This window comes from Eleutherodactylus coqui, chromosome 7 (assembly GCF_035609145.1).
Source record: "Eleutherodactylus coqui strain aEleCoq1 chromosome 7, aEleCoq1.hap1, whole genome shotgun sequence".
Classification (NCBI taxonomy): domain Eukaryota; kingdom Metazoa; phylum Chordata; class Amphibia; order Anura; family Eleutherodactylidae; genus Eleutherodactylus; species Eleutherodactylus coqui.
In genome coordinates, this window is record NC_089843.1 from 2,862,614 (window position 1) to 2,887,752 (window position 25,139).

The 25,139-nt window shown below is 56.9% G+C and overlaps 1 protein-coding gene across 2 annotated transcripts; it reads left to right on the top strand.

Annotated features, from left to right (window-relative positions):
* Positions 1–668: 668 nt before the first annotated feature.
* MRPS26 (mitochondrial ribosomal protein S26) lies at positions 669–16,421 on the top strand. Of its 2 annotated transcripts, none has more exons than XM_066572782.1 (5): positions 669–802; positions 9,587–9,879; positions 10,847–10,993; positions 11,080–11,203; positions 15,992–16,421. In XM_066572782.1, the coding sequence occupies exons 2-5, from the start codon at positions 9,674–9,676 to the stop codon at positions 16,124–16,126; spliced, it is 612 nt and encodes a 203-aa protein (XP_066428879.1). In that variant the 5' UTR covers positions 669–802; positions 9,587–9,673; the 3' UTR covers positions 16,127–16,421. The 2 variants fall into 2 exon arrangements, with proteins under 2 accessions (XP_066428879.1, XP_066428880.1); XM_066572783.1 differs by having other exon boundaries at positions 705–802; positions 9,620–9,879.
* The last annotated feature ends 8,718 nt before the right edge of the window (positions 16,422–25,139 follow it).

Below are 25,139 nucleotides of genomic sequence, written 5' to 3' on the forward strand. Positions count from 1 at the left end.
GCTGACGGGGCGCTCCATCACTACACGGACTTCTGCTGACGGGGCGCTCCATCACTACACGGACTTCTGCTGACGGGGCGCTCCATCACTACACGGACTTCTGCTGACGGGGCGCTCCATCACTACACGGACTTCTGCTGACGGAGCGATGCTGGTTTGTTTTTGTTTCTTTTCTTAGCTCCGCAATCATTTTTGGGTTCATTAGGAATAGTCTCGTTTGCCTGCCTCCCCCCCGGACTGCGGCCACTGAAATACCCCAGCACTGCAGTATATTGCAGGAGGCCTGCGGGCCCTACATCCGAGGGGTCACTTACATTTGTACTGTAGCATGAGAGAAACGCCGTGGAGAAGAAGCGGCCAATCAGCGGCCTCCTCTCGGGAACAGGGCGGTGCTCAGCGGTTGCTATAGTGACGGCTGCCCTTCCGCGCGCATATTTTTATATTCCACAAGACTTCTGCTCGTTTCGCAACCTGATTGGTTGTTTTGTTGGCTGATTCACAGTGATTGGTTGTTTGGGTTGGCTGATTCACCAAATAACCAATCAGGTTGCGAATCGAACAGAAGTCTTGTGGAATATCAAAATATCCGCGCGCTGCCCTCGCGATGACGTGACAGCGGGCTGCTCCCCCTTCGCATGGCTGGACACTCCCTACACAAGACCAACCAATCGGGGAAGACACCGCCCACACTTCGCCGTGCAGCACCACGTGACCATTCTGCGTCACTGCTTTACGTCGGGGTCAACAACATGGCGGCGCCCGAGTGACACATGACGGAGTGCGAGCTGCTTGTGTCGTCACAGTGAGTATTACTGGCTGCGGCTCCCCCACTCTGCAATGACGTCACCCCTCTGCCGTGTGTGACCCTTGCGGGGAGGCTCCTCCCACCTCTCAGGGGATGGCGGCTCCAGTGTAGTGTGGCCCCTAAGAGCAGAGCGGAGCGTGCAGTGGGGGAGGGGCGCGGTAGTCTGCTCGCTGTCAGCCTCCTCTCAATGAAGGAGAACTCCCCACCTCCTGTGGCAACCTGTTCCACTCATTGATCCCCTCACTGTCTAATATCTAATCAGTGTCTCCTCCCTTTCGGTTTCACCCCATTGCTTCTAGTCTTTCCTTGTGCAGATGAGAATAGGGCTGACCCCTCTGCACTGTGACAGCCCTTCAGATATTTGTAGACCGCTATTAACCCCTTAGTGACGGCGCTATCGTAAAACTGCATCCAGGACGTGTGTGGAGGGGGTGGCGCTATCTGCTTCCGTACAGCGCGGGCGTCAGATGTTTACTACCGCATTTAAATCCCCTGAACGCTGTTTGGGGGTCCCGGACGCCCCCCCCCCCCCCGTGGTGAGATCGGGGGAGCCGTGCAGGTGTCATGGCAGCCGGGGGCCTAATGAATGGCCCCAGGGCTGCCTTAGCAGACTGCCTATCAAGCCATCCACACAGGGTGGCTTGATAGACTGCCTGTCAAATCGTAGCATGACGTCATACTGCAGGAGCGATCAGAGCATCGCATGTTAAAGTAAAGTAAAAAAAAAAAACAATGAAGTTTTACTAATTGTTAAAAAAAAAAGTTATAAAAGTTTAAACTCCCCCCCCCCGCCTTTTGTCATATCTATTATTACAAAATCTAAATCATACAATAAAAATACATATCTGGTCTCGCTGCGTCCGTAAACGTCCGATCCATCAAAGTAGCGCATTATTTCCCGCACGGTGAACGGCCTCCGAAAAAAAATAAAGAACGCCAGAAATACCCTTTTTTAGTTACCCTGTCTGCCAGAAAAGGGGATCCCAGAGGCAGAGCTGTCTGACTATTCCATGTTATAGCAGAGAAACTAAAATATAACCTTTATGTAAAATTCTATAAAATGACGCGGGCTAAGAGAGAAAAAACGGAAATAACCGAGGAGCTTCACGACCGAGAACAGACGAGTCCATATGGGTCCGATCGGATGGGTTGGGGGGCCCCGTGCTAACGCTCAGCAGAGGGGACTGGAATATAATGCAGCCAGTTTACTGCCAGGTATCCAAGATAAACCTATGAAATGCTGGGTGTCAGGCGGGATAGCTGTCGGTACTGGGTGTCAGGCGGGATACCTGTCGGTACTGGGTGTCAGGCGGGATAGCTGTCGGTACCGGGTGTCAGGCGGGATACCTGTCGGTACTGGGTGTCAGGCGGGATAGCTGTCGGTACCGGGTGTCAGGCGGGATACCTGTCGGTACTGGGTGTCAGGCGGGATAGCTGTCGGTACCGGGTGTCAGGCGGGATACCTGTCGGTACTGGGTGTCAGGCGGGATAGCTGTCGGTACCGGGTGTCAGGCGGGATAGCTGTCGGTACCGGGTGTCAGGCGGGATAGCTGTCGGTACCGGGTGTCAGGCGGGATAGCTGTCGGTGCTGGGTGTCAGGCGGGATAGCTGTCGGTACCGGGTGTCAGGCGGGATACCTGTCGGTACTGGGTGTCAGGCGGGATAGCTGTCGGTACTGGGTGTCAGGCGGGATACCTGTCGGTACTGGGTGTCAGGCGGGATAGCTGTCGGTACCGGGTGTCAGGCGGGATACCTGTCGGTACTGGGTGTCAGGCGGGATAGCTGTCGGTACCGGGTGTCAGGCGGGATAGCTGTCGGTACCGGGTGTCAGGCGGGATAGCTGTCGGTACCGGGTGTCAGGCGGGATAGCTGTCGGTGCTGGGTGTCAGGCGGGATAGCTGTCGGTACCGGGTGTCAGGCGGGATACCTGTCGGTACTGGGTGTCAGGCGGGATAGCTGTCGGTACCGGGTGTCAGGCGGGATACCTGTCGGTACCGGGTGTCAGGCGGGATACCTGTCGGTACCGGGTGTCAGGCAGGATAGCTGTGGGTACCGGGTGTCAGGCGGGATAGCTGTCGGTACCGGGTGTCAGGCGGGATAGCTGTGGGTACCGGGTGTCAGGCGGGATAGCTGTCGGTGCTGGGTGTCAGGCGGGATAGCTGTCGGTGCTGGGTGTCAGGCGGGATAGCTGTCGGTGCTGGGTGTCAGGCGGGATAGTTGTCGGTACCGGGTGTCAGGCGGGATAGCTGTCGGTGCCGGGTGTCAGGCGGGATAGCTGTCGGTACCGGGTGTCAGGCGGGATAGCTGTGGGTACCGGGTGTCAGGCGGGATAGCTGTCGGTACCGGGTGTCAGGCGGGATAGCTGTCGGTACTGGGTGTCAGGCGGGATAGCTGTCGGTACCGGGTGTCAGGCGGGATACCTGTCGGTACTGGGTGTCAGGCGGGATGGCTGTCGGTACCGGGTGTCAGGCGGGATAGCTGTGGGTACCGGGTGTCAGGCGGGATAGCTGTCGGTACCGGGTGTCAGGCGGGATACCTGTCGGTACTGGGTGTCAGGCGGGATACCTGTCGGTACTGGGTGTCAGGCAGGATAGCTGTCGGTACCGGGTGTCAGGCGGGATAGCTGTCGGTACCGGGTGTCAGGCGGGATAGCTGTCGGTACCGGGTGTCAGGCGGGATAGCTGTGGGTACTGGGTGTCAGGCGGGATAGCTGTGGGTACTGGGTGTCAGGCGGGATAGCTGTGGGTACTGGGTGTCAGGCGGGATAGCTGTGGGTACTGGGTGTCAGGCGGGATAGCTGTCGGTGCTGGGTGTCAGGCGGGATAGCTGTCGGTGCTGGGTGTCAGGCGGGATAGCTGTCGGTGCTGGGTGTCAGGCGGGATAGCTGTCGGTGCTGGGTGTCAGGCGGGATAGCTGTCGGTGCTGGGTGTCAGGCGGGATAGCTGTCGGTGCTGGGTGTCAGGCGGGATAGCTGTCGGTGCTGGGTGTCAGGCGGGATAGCTGTCGGTGCTGGGTGTCAGGCGGGATAGCTGTCGGTGCTGGGTGTCAGGCGGGATAGCTGTCGGTGCTGGGTGTCAGGCGGGATAGCTGTCGGTGCTGGGTGTCAGGCGGGATAGCTGTCGGTGCTGGGTGTCAGGCGGGATAGCTGTCGGTGCTGGGTGTCAGGCGGGATAGCTGTCGGTGCTGGGTGTCAGGCGGGATAGCTGTCGGTGCTGGGTGTCAGGCGGGATAGCTGTCGGTGCCGGGTGTCAGGCGGGATAGTTGTCGGTACCGGGTGTCAGGCGGGATAGCTGTCGGTGCCGGGTGTCAGGCGGGATAGCTGTGGGTACTGGGTGTCAGGCGGGATAGCTGTCGGTGCTGGGTGTCAGGCGGGATAGCTGTCGGTGCTGGGTGTCAGGCGGGATAGCTGTCGGTACCGGGTGTCAGGCGGGATACCTGTCGGTGCTGGGTGTCAGGCGGGATAGCTGTCGGTACCGGGTGTCAGGCGGGATAGCTGTCGGTGCCGGGTGTCAGGCGGGATAGCTGTCGGTACCGGGTGTCAGGCGGGATAGCTGTGGGTACTGGGTGTCAGGCGGGATAGCTGTGGGTACTGGGTGTCAGGCGGGATAGCTGTGGGTACTGGGTGTCAGGCGGGATAGCTGTGGGTACTGGGTGTCAGGCGGGATAGCTGTCGGTGCTGGGTGTCAGGCGGGATAGCTGTCGGTGCTGGGTGTCAGGCGGGATAGCTGTCGGTGCTGGGTGTCAGGCGGGATAGCTGTCGGTGCTGGGTGTCAGGCGGGATAGCTGTCGGTGCTGGGTGTCAGGCGGGATAGCTGTCGGTGCTGGGTGTCAGGCGGGATAGCTGTCGGTGCTGGGTGTCAGGCGGGATAGCTGTCGGTGCTGGGTGTCAGGCGGGATAGCTGTCGGTGCTGGGTGTCAGGCGGGATAGCTGTCGGTGCTGGGTGTCAGGCGGGATAGCTGTCGGTGCTGGGTGTCAGGCGGGATAGCTGTCGGTGCTGGGTGTCAGGCGGGATAGCTGTCGGTGCTGGGTGTCAGGCGGGATAGCTGTCGGTGCTGGGTGTCAGGCGGGATAGCTGTGGGTACCGGGTGTCAGGCGGGATAGCTGTGGGTACCGGGTGTCAGGCGGGATAGCTGTGGGTGCTGGGTGTCAGGCGGGATAGCTGTGGGTGCTGGGTGTCAGGCGGGATACCTGTCGGTACCGGGTGTCAGGCGGGATACCTGTCGGTACCGGGTGTCAGGCGGGATACCTGTCGGTACCGGGTGTCAGGCGGGATACCTGTCGGTACCGGGTGTCAGGCGGGATAGCTGTCGGTACCGGGTGTCAGGCGGGATACCTGTCGGTACCGGGTGTCAGGCGGGATACCTGTCGGTACTGGGTGTCAGGCGGGATACCTGTCGGTACTGGGTGTCAGGCGGGATAGCTGTGGGTACCGGGTGTCAGGCGGGATAGCTGTCGGTACCGGGTGTCAGGCGGGATAGCTGTGGGTACCGGGTGTCAGGCGGGATAGCTGTGGGTACCGGGTGTCAGGCGGGATAGCTGTGGGTACCGGGTGTCAGGCGGGATAGCTGTCGGTACCGGGTGTCAGGCGGGATAGCTGTCGGTACCGGGTGTCAGGCGGGATAGCTGTCGGTACCGGGTGTCAGGCGGGATAGCTGTGGGTGCTGGGTGTCAGGCGGGATAGCTGTCGGTACTGGGTGTCAGGCGGGATAGCTGTGGGTACTGGGTGTCAGGCGGGATAGCTGTGGGTACTGGGTGTCAGGCGGGATAGCTGTCGGTACTCGGTGTCAGGCGGGATAGCTGTCGGTACCGGGTGTCAGGCGGGATAGCTGTCGGTGCTGGGTGTCAGGCGGGATAGCTGTCGGTACCGGGTGTCAGGCGGGATACCTGTCGGTACTGGGTGTCAGGCGGGATAGCTGTGGGTACCGGGTGTCAGGCGGGATACCTGTCGGTACTGGGTGTCAGGCGGGATAGCTGTGGGTACCGGGTGTCAGGCGGGATAGCTGTGGGTACTGGGTGTCAGGCGGGATAGCTGTGGGTACCGGGTGTCAGGCGGGATAGCTGTCGGTACTGGGTGTCAGGCGGGATAGCTGTCGGTACTGGGTGTCAGGCGGGATAGCTGTGGGTACCGGGTGTCAGGCGGGATAGCTGTGGGTACCGGGTGTCAGGCGGGATAGCTGTCGGTACCGGGTGTCAGGCGGGATAGCTGTCGGTACCGGGTGTCAGGCGGGATAGCTGTCGGTACCGGGTGTCAGGCGGGATAGCTGTCGGTACCGGGTGTCAGGCGGGATAGCTGTCGGTACCGGGTGTCAGGCGGGATAGCTGTCGGTACCGGGTGTCAGGCGGGATAGCTGTCGGTACCGGGTGTCAGGCGGGATAGCTGTCGGTACCGGGTGTCAGGCGGGATAGCTGTCGGTACCGGGTGTCAGGCGGGATAGCTGTCGGTGCCGGGTGTCAGGCGGGATAGCTGTCGGTACCGGGTGTCAGGCGGGATAGCTGTCGGTACCGGGTGTCAGGCGGGATAGCTGTCGGTACCGGGTGTCAGGCGGGATAGCTGTCGGTACCGGGTGTCAGGCGGGATAGCTGTCGGTACCGCGGGTGTCAGGCGGGATAGCTGTGGGTACCGGGTGTCAGGCGGGATAGCTGTCGGTACCGGGTGTCAGGCGGGATAGCTGTCGGTACCGGGTGTCAGGCGGGATAGCTGTGGGTGCTGGGTGTCAGGCGGGATAGCTGTCGGTACCGGGTGTCAGGCGGGATACCTGTCGGTACTGGGTGTCAGGCGGGATACCTGTGGGTACCGGGTGTCAGGCGGGATAGCTGTGGGTACTGGGTGTCAGGCGGGATAGCTGTGGGTACCGGGTGTCAGGCGGGATAGCTGTCGGTACCGGGTGTCAGGCGGGATAGCTGTCGGTACCGGGTGTCAGGCGGGATAGCTGTCGGTACCGGGTGTCAGGCGGGATGGCTGCCGGTACCGGGTGTCAGGCGGGATGGCTGTCGGTACCGGGTGTCAGGCGGGATGGCTGTCGGTACCGGGTGTCAGGCGGGATGGCTGTCGGTACCGGGTGTCAGGCGGGATGGCTGTCGGTACCGGGTGTCAGGCGGGATGGCTGTCGGTACCGGGTGTCAGGCGGGATGGCTGTCGGTACCGGGTGTCAGGCGGGATGGCTGTCGGTACCGGGTGTCAGGCGGGATGGCTGTCGGTACCGGGTGTCAGGCGGGATGGCTGTCGGTACCGGGTGTCAGGCGGGATGGCTGTCGGTACCGGGTGTCAGGCGGGATGGCTGTCGGTACCGGGTGTCAGGCGGGATAGCTGTCGGTACCGGGTGTCAGGCGGGATGGCTGTCGGTACCGGGTGTCAGGCGGGATGGCTGTCGGTACCGGGTGTCAGGTGTGCGCTTCATGAATAGAGTAAAAATCTGTCCAATTCAGATGGTAAAAGGATGCCAGAACTGGTCCCTGCGCTGCCCACACCGGGGTGCTGCTCCTGGGACTCTGAACTCACCGGCTATTTCCGTTTTTTCTCTCTTAGCCCGAGTCATTTTATAGAAATGTAAATAAGTTATATTGTAGTTTGTCTGCTTCTGTGAATGTCTCCCAGAAAAAACACAATAAAAAGCGATCAAAAAGTCGTATGTATTCCGAATGGTACTATTAGAAAAGACGGAAAAATAAAAAAGTTATTGCGCACAAAAGGACCGCAGAAAATAATTGAAAAAAATGCAAGTACTACAGCAAAAAAAATGCCATATAAGTTTTGTCTCGCAGCGATCGCACCGACCCGCAGAAGAAAGTTATCAGGTCGTTTTTGTTGCAGTTTGTGCGCCGTAGAAACAGGACGCACCGAAAGATGGAGGAATGTCGTTTTTTTCCATTTCTCTCCGCTAAGAATTTTTAAAAAGTTTTTCAGTAAATTATACGGTACAATAAATAGCATCAGTGAAAAATACAACTCGTCCCGCAAAAAACAACGAGCCTCATACAGCGACGGCGATGGAGAAATAAAGGGGCTACAATTTTTTAAATGGGGGGAGGAAAAAACAAAAATGGAAAAAAGCAAAAAAGCTCAGTCACTAAGGGGTTAAGTCTCCTCGCAGCCTTCTCTTCTGCTAAACATTCCCAGATCCTTTAACCGTTCCTCATAGGACATGATCTGCAGACCGCTCACCATCTTGGTGACTCTTCTCTGGACTTGCTCCAGTTTGTCTATGTCTTTTATAGAGTGGGGTGCCCAGAACTGCACCCAGTATTCCAGATGAGGTCTGACTAAGGAGGAGTAGAGGGGATAATGACCTCACGTGATCTAGACTCCATGCTTCTCTTACACCCCAGAACTGGACCCAGTATTCCAGATGAGGTCTGACTAAGGAAGAGTAGAGGGGATAATGACGTCACGTGATCTAGACTCTATGCTTCTCTTAATACATCCCAGAATTGTGTTTGCCTTTTTGGCTGCTGCATCACACTGTTGACTCATGTTCAGTCTATGATCTATTAGTATACCAAAGTCTTTTTCACATGTGCTGCTGCTTAGCCCAATTCCTCCCATTCTGTGTGTGCTTTCTTCATTTTTCTCGCCCAGATGTAGGACTTTGCATTTCTCCTAGTTAAATACCATTCTGTTAGTCGCCGACCACTGTGCTAGCTTGTCTAGATCTTTTTGAATACTCCCTCTCTTCCCTAGTGTTAGCTATCCCTCCTAGCTTTGTGTCGTCAGTTTGATCAGTTTCTGATCATCTAAATCAAGTTAAAGGAGCGCTGCTGTACAACCTCTGGTAAGTCACCTGCCAAAGTACTTTTATTTATCCACTGCTCCGCCCAGCGGGGTCTGTGAGGCCCCGCCCCTCGTCGGGCCGCCCAGCGGGGTCTGTGAGGTCCCGCCCCTCGTCGGGCCGCCCAGCGGGGTCTGTGAGCCCCTCGTCGGGCCGCCCAGCGGGGTCTGTGAGCCCCTCGTCGGGCCGCCCAGCGGGGTCTGTGAGCCCCTCGTCGGGCCGCCCAGCGGGGTCTGTGAGCCCCTCGTCGGGCCGCCCAGCGGGGTCTGTGAGGCCCCGCCCTTCGTCGGGCCGCCCAGCGGGGTCTGTGAGGCCCCGCCCCCCATCCTGTCCTCACGGTGAGTGGCATCTATGGTCACATGACCAGGGGAACTCAAAGTGATCCTGGAAAAATGACACAGTGGCCCAAAACATCAGCAAGTAGAGCGAATCCAAGTAGGCGGAGTCAGTCATATTGTCAGCAGGAGGGGAGGAGCCTAGATGGCCACAGCAGACATACTCTGAGGCACAGAGCGCTCGGCTGGAGGTCACATGATGCACCACATGACCCAGAGCTATGATGCTGCAGCGCTCCTTTTACACGCCGCCGTTTTTAAGCATTTTTTTTTTCTTTTAAAGAAACGTGTTTTGTTTTTTATCTGCTCTGTAATCACTCAAAATAACATCCGGTGGGCCGAACGCGGGCGGCGCCAACAGCACTCTACCTTACGTGTATTCAGGCGCTACAGGAAATAACAGCCACCATGTTGGACAAATGTGTGGGAGGAGCCTGGATCTCGTACATATATGCGGGATGCCGTGGGGGAGGAGCCTGGATCTCGTACATATATGCGGGGCGCCTTGTGGGAGGAGCCTAAGTCTCGTACACATATGCAGGATGCCGTGGGGGAGGAGCCTGGATCTCGTACATATATGCGGGGCGCCTTGTGGGAGGAGCCTATGTCTCGTACATATATGCGGGGCACCTTGTGGGAGGAGCCTGGTATGTATGATCTGTTGGTTTTTGTCTCGCAGGTTGTCACCCTATTATCATTCCTGTTGCCCCAGACGTGACCGGACGTTCCATACAGACGATCGCGTCCCGCAGCACGTGTGGTCGCCATGCTGCCGCTTTCTCGGGCCCCTCTCCTGCTTCGTATCTCCTGGGCCCCCTGCATAACCACCATCAGGGGCCGCAAATCGCGCTTTGATCTACCTGCGAAATCAAAAGCCGCCCGAATCAAATATCCCCCAATGGTGTGTATAGAGGAGCTCCTGAACGTGCGGAACCGCTACCAGGAGTACCGCACCATCCTGGGTGCCATGAGGTACACTTACTGTAAGCTGTTCTATCTGTAGTGCCCCCTGCTGCCTGAGACTTACCTCTGTAAGTAGGAAGTAAATGTGAACTCCGAGCGGCGGTTGTGTCTGCTCCATCCTGACCACGACTGATGGTGAAGATCTCGCTCAGAGTCCAGAAAGTCTCGTTTCTTGACTTATAGAAGCCTCTCAAGCAGATTCTTTCCCCGTAGGGGTGGATCTGGTGATCAATGAGGTCCCATAGCTGGTAACGAGTGTTCCTGAGTCCCGGTGGGCATCTCCTCAGTGAGGTCCCATAGCTGGTAACGAGTGTTCCTGAGTCCCAGTGGGCATCTCCTCAGTGAGGTCCCATAGCTGGTAACAAGTGGTCCAGAGGGTCCTTGACAGTCAGGCCATAGTGTTGACTCTCTGCTTTACAGCGTAGCCATGACGGTCAGGTCTTAGTGGTGACTCTCCACTATACTGCGTAGCCATCATGGTCAGACCTTAGTGGTGGCTCTCCGCTATACTGGGTGGCCATGACGGTCAGACCTTAGTGGTGACTCTCTGCTTTACCAGGTGGCCATGACGGTCAGGCCTTAGTGGTAACCCTCTGCTATACTGGGTGGCCATGACGTTCAGGCCTTAGTGGTGACTCTCCACTATACTGCGTAGCCATGACAGTCAGACCTTAGTGGTGACTCTCCGCTTTACCAGGTGGCCATGACGGTAAGGCCTCAGTGGTGACTCTCCACTTTACTGGGTGGACATGACGGTCAGGCCTTAGTGGTGACTCTCCGCTTTACCAGGTGGCCATGACGGTCAGGCCCTAGTGGTGACTCTCCGCTTTACCAGGTGGCCATGACGGTCAGGCCTTAGTGGTGACTCTCCACTTTACTGGGTGGACATGACGGTCAGGCCTTAGTGGTGACTCTCCACTTTACTGGGTGGCCATGACGGTCAATCCTCTCTGTTGACTTTGTTCATCCTATGTAGGGCTGACTTTAAAGAGGAGATGCTGCGGTCGATGTATGAGCATGAGGTGGGCTCTCTTGCAGAGCAGCGCCTCCACCTTGAGGCCGTGGAGCATGCAACCCTGATGGCCTGGAACAAGGAGGAGAATGATAAAGCACTGTGCAGGAGGTGAGGCTGGTGGTCCGCAGTGCATTAAGGTGCCCCCGTTAGAGCACATACTGGTACGCAACCCCTGACATGAGCTCCTTCCACAGGTTGGAGCGTCTGAGGCTGGAGGAGCAGGTCTTCAAGGCCCAGAGGAAGGAAGCATCGATCCGTAAAGATGAGGTGGAGTTGGAGGAGCAGCAGGAGCGGGAACAGGAGATCCAGAGGCTGCAGGTAAAAGGGGTTGTACTACTTAAAGGGGTTGTGATAAAGTCCTTCCCAATGCACTGGATAGGGGATAACTATGATTGGTGGAGGTCCGACCGCTGTGACTCCTCTCGATGCGGAGAACTAAAGTCCCAGTTCACGTCGATGAAGCTAAGGGCACATGTGCCCCGCCACCCCGCTCATGTCAGCGACGGCGCAGAGATTGCGAAGTGCGTGAATCTGGCAGTTTCTGGTGATGTCACTGGAATGACTGGAGCGGCGGGGCGCATCTGTGACACCCACTCTCCATGCGGGGACTGGTGAGGGTCCCAATGGTCGGACTTGCCCAATCATAGATACCCTGTACCATATATATAGCCTTCCATCTTGGCACAGCCCCTGGATTGCTGCTTGTGCTCACGAGGTCCTCGCGGACTTCATGTTTAGGTTTCACTTATTACCCCCGACTCCCATCATGCACTGCTCTCTGCTTTATACCATTAGGGAGCGGGAAGGGGGGGGGGAGGAGAAGAGGAGACTGGCGCCATGGTCATACGGTGCTGCGTTCGGGGATGGTGACTGGCACCCTGGTCATACAGTGTTGAGGGTGGTGACTGGCACCCTGGTCATACGATGCTGCGGCGGGAGGGGTGACTTCCTGGTCATACGGTGCTGCGGCGGGAGGGGTGACACCCTGGTCATACCGTGCTGCGGCGGGAGGGGTGACCCCCTGGTCATACGGTGCTGCGCGCGGGAGGGGTGGCGCCCTGGTCATACGGTGCTGCGCGCGGGAGGGGTGGCGCCCTGGTCATACGGTGCTGCGGCGGGAGGGGTGACGCCCTGGTCATACGGTGCTGCGGCGGGAGGGGTGACACCCTGGTCATACGGTGCTGCGGCGGGAGGGGTGGCGCCCTGGTGATACGGTGCTGCGGCGGGAGGGGTGACACCCTGGTCATACGGTGCTGCGCGCGGGAGGGGTGGCGCCCTGGTCATACGGTGCTGCAGCGGGAGGGGTGGCGCCCTGGTCATACGGTGCTGCGGCGGGAGGGCTGACACCCTGGTCATACGGTGCTGTGGCGGGAGGGGTGGCGCCCTGGTGATACGGTGCTGCGGCGGGAGGGGTGACGCCGTGGTGATACGGTGCTGCGGCGGGAGGGGTGACGCCCTGGTGATACGGTGCTGCGGCGGGAGGGGTGACGCCCTGGTGATACGGTGCTGCGGCGGGAGGGATGACGCCCTGGTGATACGGTGCTGCGGCGGGAGGGGTGACGCCCTGGTGATACGGTGCTGCGGCGGGAGGGGTGGCGCCCTGGTGATACGGTGCTGCGGCGGGAGGCGTGGCGCCCTGGTGATACGGTGCTGCGGCGGGAGGGGTGGCGCCCTGGTCATACGGTGCTGCGGCGGGAGGGGTGGCGCCCTGGTGATACGGTGCTGCGGCGGGAGGGGTGGCGCCCTGCTCATACGGTGCTGCGGCGGGAGGGGTGGCGCCCTGCTCAAACGGTGCTGCGGCGGGAGGGGTGGCGCCCTGCTCATACGGTGCTGCGGCGGGAGGGGTGGCGCCCTGCTCATACGGTGCTGCGGCGGGAGGGGTGGCGCCCTGGTCATACGGTGCTGCGCGCGGGAGGGGTGGCGCCTGGTCATACGGTGCTGCGCGCGGGAGGGGTGGCGCCCTGGTCATACGGTGCTGCGCGCGGGAGGGGTGGCGCCCTGGTCATACGGTGCTGCGGCGGGAGGGGTGGCGCCCTGGTCATACGGTGCTGCGGCGGGAGGGGTGGCGCCCTGGTCATACGGTGCTGCGGCGGGAGGGGTGGCGCCCTGGTCATACGGTGCTGCGGCGGGAGGGGTGGCGCCCTGGTCATACGGTGCTGCGGCGGGAGGGGTGGCGCCCTGCTCATACGGTGCTGCGGCGGGAGGGGTGGCGCCCTGCTCATACGGTGCTGCGGCGGGAGGGGTGGCGCCCTGCTCATACGGTGCTGCGGCGGGAGGGGTGGCGCCCTGCTCATACGGTGCTGCGGCGGGAGGGGTGGCGCCCTGCTCATACGGTGCTGCGGCGGGAGGGGTGGCGCCCTGCTCATACGGTGCTGCGGCGGGAGGGGTGGCGCCCTGCTCATACGGTGCTGCGGCGGGAGGGGTGGCGCCCTGCTCATACGGTGCTGCGGCGGGAGGGGTGGCGCCCTGGTCATACGGTGCTGCGGCGGGAGGGGTGGCGCCCTGGTCATACGGTGCTGCGGCGGGAGGGGTGGCGCCCTGGTCATACGGTGCTGCGGCGGGAGGGGTGGCGCCCTGGTCATACGGTGCTGCGGCGGGAGGGGTGACGCCCTGGTCATACGGTGCTGCGCGCGGGAGGGGTGGCGCCCTGCTCATACGGTGCGGCGGGAGGGGTGGCGCCCTGCTCATACGGTGCTGCGGCGGGAGGGGTGGCGCCCTGGTCATACGGTGCTGCGGCGGGAGGGGTGACGCCCTGGTCATACGGTGCTGCGCGCGGGAGGGGTGACGCCCTGGTCATACGGTGCTGCGCGCGGGAGGGGTGGCGCCCTGGTCATACGGTGCTGCGGCAGTTGGGGTGGCGCCCTGGTGATACGGTGCTGCGGCCGGAGGGGTGGCGCCCCCTGGTCATACGGTGCTGCGGCGGGAGGGGTGACGCCCTGGTCATACGGTGCTGCGGCGGGAGGGGTGGCGCCCTGGTCATACGGTGCTGCGGCGGGAGGGGTGACGCCCTGGTCATACGGTGCTGCGGCGGGAGGGGTGGCGCCCTGGTCATACGGTGCTGCGGCGGGAGGGGTGGCGCCCTGGTCATACGGTGCTGCGGCGGGAGGGGTGGCGCCCTGGTCATACGGTGCTGCGGCGGGAGGGGTGGCGCCCTGGTCATACGGTGCTGCGGCGGGAGGGGTGGCGCCCTGGTCATACGGTGCTGCGGCGGGAGGGGTGGCGCCCTGCTCATACGGTGCTGCGGCGGGAGGGGTGGCGCCCTGCTCATACGGTGCTGCGGCGGGAGGGGTGGCGCCCTGCTCATACGGTGCTGCGGCGGGAGGGGTGGCGCCCTGGTCATACGGTGCTGCGGCGGGAGGGGTGGCGCCCTGCTCATACGGTGCTGCGGCGGGAGGGGTGGCGCCCTGCTCATACGGTGCTGCGGCGGGAGGGGTGGCGCCCTGCTCATACGGTGCTGCGGCGGGAGGGGTGGCGCCCTGCTCATACGGTGCTGCGGCGGGAGGGGTGGCGCCCTGCTCATACGGTGCTGCGGCGGGAGGGGTGGCGCCCTGCTCATACGGTGCTGCGGCGGGAGGGGTGGCGCCCTGCTCATACGGTGCGGCGGGAGGGGTGGCGCCCTGCTCATACGGTGCTGCGGCGGGAGGGGTGGCGCCCTGGTCATACGGTGCTGCGGCGGGAGGGGTGACGCCCTGGTCATACGGTGCTGCGCGCGGGAGGGGTGACGCCCTGGTCATACGGTGCTGCGCGCGGGAGGGGTGGCGCCCTGGTCATACGGTGCTGCGGCGGTTGGGGTGGCGCCCTGGTGATACGGTGCTGCGGCCGGAGGGGTGGCGCCCTGGTCATACGGTGCTGCGGCGGGAGGGGTGACGCCCTGGTCATACGGTGCTGCGGCGGGAGGGGTGGCGCCCTGGTCATACGGTGCTGCGGCGGGAGGGGTGACGCCCTGGTCATATGGTGCTGCGGCGGGAGGGGTGGCGCCCTGGTCATACGGTGCTGCGGCGGGAGGGGTGGCGCCCTGGTCATACGGTGCTGCGGCGGGAGGGGTGGCGCCCTGGTCATACGGTGCTGCGGCGGGAGGGGTGGCGCCCTGGTCATACGGTGCTGCGGCGGGAGGGGTGGCGCCCTGCTCATACGGTGCTGCGGCGGGAGGGGTGGCGCCCTGCTCATACGGTGCTGCGGCGGGAGGGGTGGCGCCCTGCTCATACGGTGCTGCGGCGGGAGGGGTGGCGCCCTGCTCATACGGTGCTGCGGCGGGAGGGGTGGCGCCCTGCTCATACGGTGCTGCGGCGGGAGGGGTGGCGCCCTGGTCATACGGTGCTGCGGCGGGAGGGGTGGCGCCCTGGTCATACGGTGCTGCGGCGGGAGGGGTGGCGCCCTGGTCATACGGTGCTGCGGCGGGAGGGGTGGCGCCCTGGTCATACGGTGCTGCGGCGGGAGGGGTGGCGCCCTGGTCATACGGTGCTGCGGCGGGAGGGGTGGCGCCCTGGTCATACGGTGCTGCGGCGGGAGGGGTGGCGCCCTGGTCATACGGTGCTGCGGCGGGAGGGGTGGCGCCCTGCTCATACGGTGCTGCGGCGGGAGGGGTGGCGCCCTGCTCATACGGTGCTGCGGCGGGAGGGGTGGCGCCCTGCTCATACGGTGCTGCGGCGGGAGGGGTGGCGCCCTGCTCATACGGTGCTGCGGCGGGAGGGGTGGCGCCCTGCTCATACGGTGCTGCGGCGGGAGGGGTGGCGCCCTGCTCATACGGTGCTGCGGCGGGAGGGGTGGCGCCCTGGTCATACGGTGCTGCGGCGGGAGGGGTGACGCCCTGGTCATACGGTGCTGCGCGCGGGAGGGGTGACGCCCTGGTCATACGGTGCTGCGCGCGGGAGGGGTGGCGCCCTGGTCATACGGTGCTGCGGCGGGAGGGGTGGCGCCCTGGTGATACGGTGCTGCGGCCGGAGGGGTGGCGCCCTGGTCATACGGTGCTGCGGCGGGAGGGGTGGCGCCCTGGTCATACGGTGCTGCGGTATGGTCACATCTCCCCCATTGCATTGTGTGGTGTTAGAGGTGCCGCGTAGCTTCCTTTGCCGTGTCTAACCGTGGGGTGTCTGTCTTCGTCCGCAGGAGCTCTCCAGAACCTTCATCACTCCTGATAACCTGGTGGAGAGAATAGAAGCCGCACTGGATAGTCCAAAGTCCTACAACTTCTGCCTGGACCGAGAAGGGAGGGTCCTCCGGCAGGGGGCGGGGCAGTCTTGAGGCTCCACCTGCCGGTCGTGCTGCTGGTTGGATCCCGGGTGATCCATAAGTTCTGTCGTTCACCCCTCCCCCGTATGCTGGCTGCACTGACTCTGGGGGCGGGTTGGTTCGCACAGTGACCCCCTCTTACATCTCAGGAAGCCTTTAGCGTCTGCACTCGCGGGAGTTATGACACGTTCGGCCCGAGGATGGTGAAGCCGCTGCACATCTCCTACGTGTGGCGCTCTTCACAGAACTGATGAGGGTTGTGACTCCTTGCTGCAATGTTACATGAATAAATGCTGAGGTGCCGTTCCTTCGTAGTCTCATCGTGTCCATCTACGTCTGATGTGCTCCATCCTCAGTGACCTGTAGGGGGTACCCAGCCCTTCCTGACGCTCTGCTCCAGTATTGCAATGCTATCGCTAATCATAGTGATCAGGGGCGTGTGGCAGACCCAGACCCCAAGGTGACTCATCGGCCCTCAGCAAATGCATGGTGGAGGGTTGATGACATCAGAGGGCATGTCCTCCCTCTGTGAACCCTTTACATTCTGCAATCAATATTGATTGGGGCATGTAAGGGGTTAACAGCGAGGATCAGCGTCCTAGTAGCTCTTCTCTGAACTTGCTCCAGTTTGTCTGTCTTTTTTAACCCCTTAGTGACGGCGCTATCGTAAAACTACATCCTGCTGTTGCAGGACGTGTATGGAGGGAGGTAGCGGCGCTATCTCCCTCCATACAGTGCGGGCATCAGCTGTTTATTACAGCTGACACCCGCGGGCAATAGCCGCGTTCAGCCGTTCGGCCGATCGCGGCTATTAACCCTTTAAATGCCGCTGTCAATTCTGACAGCGGCATTTAAATCCCCCGAACGCGGTAAGATCGGGGGAGCCGTGCAGGTGTCATGGCAGCCGGGGGCCTAATGAATGGCCCCAGGGCTGCCTTAGCAGACTGCCTATCAAGCCGTCCCCGTGGGGTGGCTTCATAGACTGCCTGTCAAAAAGCAGTATGACGTAATGCTATAGCATTTCGTCATACTGCAGGAGCGATCAAAGCATCGCATGTTGCGGTCCCCCAGGGGGACTTCAAAGTAAAGTAAGAAAAATAATCAATAAAGTTTTTTTAATTGTTAAAAAAAAAAAAAAGTTATACAAGTTTAAATCACCCCCTTTTGCCATATCCATCATTTAAAAATCAAAATCATAAGTTAAAAATATGTATTTGATATCGCCGCGTCCGTAAAAGTCCGATCCATCAAAGTAGTGCATTATTTTTTCTGCTCGGTGAACGTCGTCCGAAAAAAAAAAATAACGCCAGAAATGCATTTTTTTAGTTACCCTGTCTCCCAGAAAAAATGCAATAAAAAGCGATCAAAAAGTCGTATGTATTCCAAATTGATACTATCGGAAACTACAGGACATTCCGCAAAAAATCAGCCCTCGCTCAACTACGTCGACGGAAAAACAAAAAAGTTATCGTGCGCACAAAATGACCGCAGAAAATAATTGAAAAAAATTAAATATCTTAAAAAAAAAATACAAGTACTACAGCAAAAAAAAACTATATAAGTTTGGTATCGCAGTAATCATACTGACCCATAGAATAAAAATATCAGGTCGTTTTTGTTGCAGTTTGTGCGCCGTAGAAACAGAACGCACCGAAAGATGGCGGAATGTCGTTTTTTTTCCATTTCTCTCCGCTTACAATTTTTTAAAAGTTTTTCAGTAAATTATATGGTACAATAAATAGTGCCATTGAAAAATACAACTCGTCCCGCAAGAAACAAGCCCTCATACAGCAACGGCGATGGAGAAATAAAGGAGCTACGATTTTTTAAAAGGGAGTAGGAAAAAACAAAAATGGAAAAAAGGAAAAAAGCTCTGTCACTAAGGGGTTAAAGTGGGGTGCCCAGAACTGGACCCAGTATTCCGGATGAGGTCTGACTAAGGTAGAGTAGAGGGGGATAATGACCCCACGTGATCTAGACTCTATGCTTCTCTTATACATCCCAGAATTGTGTTTGCCTTTTTGGCTGCTGCATCACATTGTTGACTCATGTTCAGTCTGTAATCTATTAGTATACCCAAGTCTTTTTCACATGTGCTGCTGCTTAGCCCAATTCCTCCCATTCTGTATGCGCTTTCTTCATTTTTCTTGCCCAGATGTAGGACTTTGCATTTCTCCTTGTTATATACCATTCTGTTAGTCGCCGACCACTGTACAAGCTTTTCTAGATCTTTTTGAATCCTCTCCCTCTGTTCCCTAGTGTTAGTTATCCCTCCTAGCTTTGTGTCATTGGCAAATGTGATCAGTTTCCCCTCATGTAAATCAAATTAAAGGAGCGCTGCTGTACAACGTCGGATAAGTCACCTGCCAAAGTACTTTTATTCATCCACTGCTTCTCCCAGCGGAGTCTGTGAGGCCCCGCCCCTCGTCGGGCCGCCCAGCGGAGTCTGTGAGGCCCCGCCCCTCGTCGGGCCGCCCAGCGGAGTCTGTGAGGCCCCGCCCCTCGTCGGGCCGCCCAGCGGGGTCTGTGAGGCCCCGCCCCTCGCGGGGCCGCCCAGCGGAGTCTGTGAGGCCCCGCTGTTCAAGTTTCTCTAGATCTTTTGGGGGGAATCTAAAAGACACCCACATTCACGCTTGGGCACCTCTGGCAAAGAAACCCATCCTGTGGTGGGCCTTGCCTGGGTATCGGGTGTGGCCCCTTGGTGATGGGGATACCAGCCTTACAGATTGGTAGTGGCACTTCCACCATAGAGCAACGCAAGGATTTGCACATCTGCAAACTTCATCACACTAATATAACTGAAAGACACCTAAAACTAAAACATAAACATAAAAAGCGCTGCGGAATAAGTTGGCGCTATACAAATAAAGATTATTATTATTATTATTAAAACTACAGGAACAGATGGATTAGAACCTTCTAGGGGCACAGAGCAAAATCGACCTGGAGGAGCTCAGAGTTATGGGTGGAAAAAAGGGGAACATTTGCAAAAATGATTTTTTTTTTTTACCAATTTCAGTGGGGAATAAAACAGTAAGCCATAGAGCAGCCAGTGTAAGCGAGCGCTGGTGGCCACTTGTACTACTCACTGGCCACAGGCCGGGTCTGAGCGATTTGTTAATAGGCTATAGGTCCTGTGACAACATATAGCGGCCCCAAGCAGTGCTGAGGACGCTCGGCCTGGACCATGCTCTACACAAAGTGTTGGCCAAGTTTCAGGGACTTCGCTTGGTTCGATCAAGAGCAGCGACAACACAAACTGGGATATTACTTCGAAACAACCTACGAGGGAAGAGCGACTTTTACGTAATTTGGCTCAACCTAACTATACAGCAAGCTAAAACGGCAGGACTTCATGCAGGCGCTGCAGGAACAGTTCTGCACAATGTTGGCAAAACTGGAGGTGGTCGAGCGGACCCTCTCCCCAATTAGCTCCATTGACCTGGAAAGACCCAAATATGCTTACGATACGCGTCCCAGTTGCTGCTATTGGGGCAGCGGTCCCCGTTGTGACATAACCGGATAAAAGCCCCGAGGGGTCCCGACCTCTTTATTAAGCAGATGGGTTTTAGCCGTAGACCTCAATCACGTCACAATACGGGTCCGATGCATGAACCGCACCTAAACCGGTTTTATATAGACGCATATTGATATGGATGGTCCCCATCACCCCGGTGCTTCGGGGGCTCAGATAGGTGTCTATCAAAAACCTATTTACACGTGTGTCCGATTACAGTCCGCGTGATTGGTCTCCATGAGAGAAGCCGAGTCATCCTGTAGATAGGAGACCTTCTAGTGGCCAACAAGAATACACAATGTGACCGCGAGCTTTCAGGGATATCGCCCCCTTCATCAGGCTGATGAAGGAAACTAGTTAGGATGGCACATAATTATAACATACAGAGGGGGGGGGGGGGACACTCCTCGTGATCTAAATAAATGTTCACACAGAAATTTCAGGCTGGTTTGCTCTCAAAACCTAAAACAAACTGAACCGAGACATAAATCAGTCCACTGCACTCAGGACAGGTTTATGATGTGTCTTATCTCTCCTTCAACCTGCACATGGAAGGAGATGCAGCACCACCTAGTGGATGGCAACATTATTACAAGTCAAGTTCTGAATTTTTTTTCTAAGTTTAAAAAAAAAAAGGAAAACATTTTAAGAATTGAAAAAAATATTATAAAATTATGCTTGGGAAGAGGACGTCCCTCTTGACCTCCTTCAGACCTTTCATATTCCCCACTTCTGCAAGAATCCCGGGCTGAGGTTCATTCCATTCTTGAGGGTATCAAACATGGCCATAAATTTGTACTCCCATATTCTTCTGTGATGCTGCGTCTTGAAGTTGCCCTTCAGTATAACTCCCATCTGCTCTATGCCGTGTCCATGGCCACAAAAATGTTCTGCCACAGGTAGTTCAGTCATTCCCTCTCTAATTGAGTGTCGATGAGATCTCCTCCTCGCTCTCAGTTTTTGTCCTGTTTCTCCAACATAAAGGCCCCCCAACAGGACATTTACTGCACATGATCAGGTACACAACATCAGACGTGGAACATGTAATGTCCCTGGGATCTTATAGTCCTGCTGTGTGTTGGGGTTATGTATCCTGTCTGCGGTCTGTACATGTCAGCAGGTCTTACAGCTCCTTACATTACAGGGATCTTATAGTCCTGCTGTGTGTTGGGGTTATGTATCCTGTCTGCGGTCCGTACATGTCAGCAGGTCTTACAGCTCCTTACATTACAGGGATCTTATAGTCCTGCTGTGTGTTGGGGTTATGTATCCTGTCTGCGGTCCGTACATGTCAGCAGGTCTTACAGCTCCTAACATTACAGGGATCTTATAGTCCTGCTGTGTGTTGGGGTTATGTATCCTGTCTGCGGTCCGTACATGTCAGCAGGTCTTACATTACAGGGATCTTATAGTCCTGTTGTGTGTTGGGGTTATGTATCCTGTCCGCGGTCCGTACATGTCAGCAGGTCTTACAGCTCCTTACATTACAGGGATCTTATAGTCCTGCTGTGTGTTGGGGTTATGTATCCTGTCTGCGGTCCGTACATGTCAGCAGGTCTTACAGCTCCTTACATTACAGGGATCTTATAGTCCTGCTGTGTGTTGGGGTTATGTATCCTGTCGGCGGTCCGTACATGTCAGCAGGTCTTACAGCTCCTTACATTACAGGGATCTTATAGTCTTGCGTGTGTTGGGGTTATGTATCCTGTCGGCGGTCCGTACATGTCTGCAGATCTGACAGCTCCTTACATTACAGGGATCTTATAGTCCTGCTGTGTGCTGGGGTTATGTATACTGTCTGCGGTCCGTACATGTCAGCAGGTCTTACAGCTCCTTACATTACAGGGATCTTATAGTCCTGCTGTGTGTTGGGGTTATGTATCCTGTTGGCGGTCCGTACATGTCAGCAGGTCTTACAGCTCCTTACATTACAGGGATCTTATAGTCCTGCTGTGTGTTGGGGTTATGTATCCTGCCTGCGGTCAATACATGTCAGCAGGTCTTACAGCTCCTTACATTACAGGGATCTTATAGTCCTGCTGTGTGCTGGGGTTATGTATCCTGTCTGCGGTCAATACATGTCAGCAGGTCTTACAGCTCCTTACATTACAGGGATCTTATAGTCCTGTTGTGTGTTGGGGTTATGTATCCTGTCTGCGGTCCGTAGATGTCAGCAGGTCTTACAGCTCCTTACATTACAGGGATCTTATAGTCCTACTGTGTGTTGGGGTTATGTATCCTGTCTGTGGTCCGTGCATGTCACCAGGTCTGACAGCTCCTTACATTACAAGGATCTTATAGTCCTGCTGTGTGTTGGGGTTATGTATCCTGTCGGCGGTCCGTACATGTCAGCAGGTCTTACAGCTCCTTACAGGAATCTTATAGTCCTGCTGTGAGTTGGGGATCTGTATGCTGTCCGCGGTCCGTACATGTCAGCAGGTCTTACAGCTCCTTACATTACAGGGATCTTATAGTCCTGCTGTCTGTTGGGGTTATGTATCCTGTCCACGGTCCATACATGTCAGCAGGTCTTACAGCTCCTTACATTACAGGGATCTTATAGCCCTGCTGTGTGTTGGGGTTATGCATCCTGTCCACGGTCCGTACATGTCAGCAGGTCTTACAGCTCCTTACATTACAGGGATCTTATAGTCCTGCTGTGTGTTGGGGTTATGTATCCTGTCTGCGGTCCGTACATGTCTGCAGGTCTTACAGCTCCTTACATTACAGGGATCTTATAGTCCTGCTGTGTGTTGGGGTTATGTATCCTGTCCGCGGTCCGTACATGTCAGCAGGTCTTACAGCTCCTTACATTACAGGGATCTTATAGAACTGCTGTGTGTTGGGGTTATGTATCCTGTCGGCGGTCCGTACATGTCAGCAGGTCTTACAGCTCCTTACATTACAGGGATCTTATAGTCCTGCTGTGTGTTGGGGTTATGTATCCTGTCTGCGGTCCGTACATGTCAGCAGGTCTTACAGCTCCTTACATTACAGGATCTTATAGTCCTGCTGTGTGTTGGGGATCCGTATCCTGTCCGCGGTCCGTACATGTCAGCAGGTCTTACAGCTCCTTACACTACAGGGATCTTATAGTCCTGCTGTGTGTTGGGGTTATGTATCCTGTCTGCGGTCCGTACATGTCAGCAGGTCTTACAGCTCCTTACATTACAGGGATCTTATAGTCCTGCTGTGTGTTGGGGTTATGTATCCTGTCCGCGGTCCGTACATGTCAGCAGGTCTTACAGCTCCTTACATTACAGGGATCTTATAGTCCTGCTGTGTGTTGGGGATCTGTATCCTGTCGGCGGTCCGTACATGTCAGCAGGTCTTACAGCTCCTTACATTACAGGGATCTTATAGTCCTGCTGTGTGTTGGGGATCCGTATCCTGTCTGCGGTCCCTACATGTCAGCAGGTCTTACAGCTCCTTACACTACAGGGATCTTATAGTCCTGCTGTGTGTTGGGGTTATGTATCCTGTCTGCGGTCCGTACATGTCAGCAGGTCTTGCAGCTCCTTACATTACAGGGATCTTATAGTCCTGCTGTGTGTTGGGGTTATGTATCCTGTCTGCGGTCCGTACATGTCTGCAGGTCTTACAGCTCCTTACATTACAGGGATCTTATAGTCCTGCTGTGTGTTGGGGTTATGTATCCTGTCTGCGGTCCATACATGTTAGCAGGTCTTACAGCTCCTTACATTACACGGGTAAGTCCCTTTTTGTGTGTCAGAGGACAATGCACTCCTGATTATACAGTTCCTCAAATTAGAAGGTTGCCTATCCTGGTGTTCCTGATCGGACGTGGGGTGTTCCTGATTGGTGTTTGGGTGTCTGATTGGACCCCCCCTCCTGGCCGCAATCCCATCTTGAATAAATGTATAGACTTCCTTAGGTATGTGGTGCAAGCTACTATACTGAACAAGCGGAAGAAGGAAGCATTTAATATCAATATGCATGAAAAAGGGCCATTGTTACGCTTAGAACAACAAGATGATCACCAATAAGCCTGCGGATAAGGGTGGCGCTAAAGTCCTCATAAACACATCAGACTACCAGAAACGAGCTGACAGACGGACACCAGACTGACAGCAGATACTACAGCAAACTGGATCAAGACCCTACTCAGAAATATGTGAGGTAATTGAGAAGGGTCGTCAGAGGCTTGTTGTGGGCTCCACAAAACTTCTGGTCTTGATACTGGAGAACCCCAGGGTTGGAGTATTCTATATGCTTCCCAAACTACACAAAGCTGGCAACCCAGCTGAAGGAACCTCAGGATGGGTGGAAGGCATCTTCAAACACCTGGTGAGGAATACAACCAGCTACTTGCAGGACACCACGAACCTACTGAACAAACTGTCAGCCATAGGTCCCCTCTCCGATGGTGCAATCCTGGCCACAATGGATGTAAATCATTATACTCCAAAATCCCCCATGAAGATGGACTGACCACCTACCAGGCGCACCTTGAGGCCAGTGGTGTTAACTCTGAGTCGATGTTACAACTCACAAGGTTGATCCTCACACAATTATTTCTCCTTTAACAAAGAAATATTCCTGCAACTTACCGGGACCGCCGGGCAGTAAAATGGCACCTCAATGTGCCAACCTTTTCATGGCAAAACTGGAGAGTGACTTTTTGGCCTCCTGCTCCAGCAAACCATTGGCCTACTTCCACTACATTGATGACATCATAATCATCTGGACCAACACCGAACAAGAACTAATAAAATTCCATGAGAGATTCAATGCATTCCACCCATTATAACCTGACATTAAGCTACTCGGACGCAGAAATCAACTTTTTGGACACCAGCATAAAAATTTAGAACAACTCAATACAGACTTTCTAATAACGGGAACCGATTGATCGACCCACATACCTCAAATAGAACAGTTACCATCCTAAACACATCAAAAAGTCAACCATCTACAGGAAGGCCATCAGATACAACCGGATCTGCCCCAACCCAATAGACAGAGAGGAACATCTATACCATCCCACCTCAACTGATGACCAACTCACCAGAGCCACCCAGATACCCAGAAATCACCAGAGCTACCAGGAGACCCAGGAATCACTAGAAATAACCAGAGTCACTAGGAATCAACAGAACCACCAGGAATCACCAGAAACACCAGGATACTCTGAAAAGATCAGGGCCACCAGCAGACGCAGGAATCACCCGAGCCACCAGGACACCTAAAAATCACCAGAGCCACCAGGACACCCAAAAATCACCAGAGCCACCAGGACACCCAAAAATCACCACAGCCACCAGGACACCCAGAAATCACCACAGCCACCAGGACACCCAGAAATCACCACAGCCACCAGGACACCCAGAAATCACCGGAGCCACCAGGACACCCAGAAATCACCGGAGCCACCAGGACACCCAGAAATCACCGGAGCCACCAGGACACTCAGAAATCACCAGAGCCACCAGGATACCCAGGAATCACCAGAGCCACCAGGAGACCCAGGAATCACCAGAGCCACCA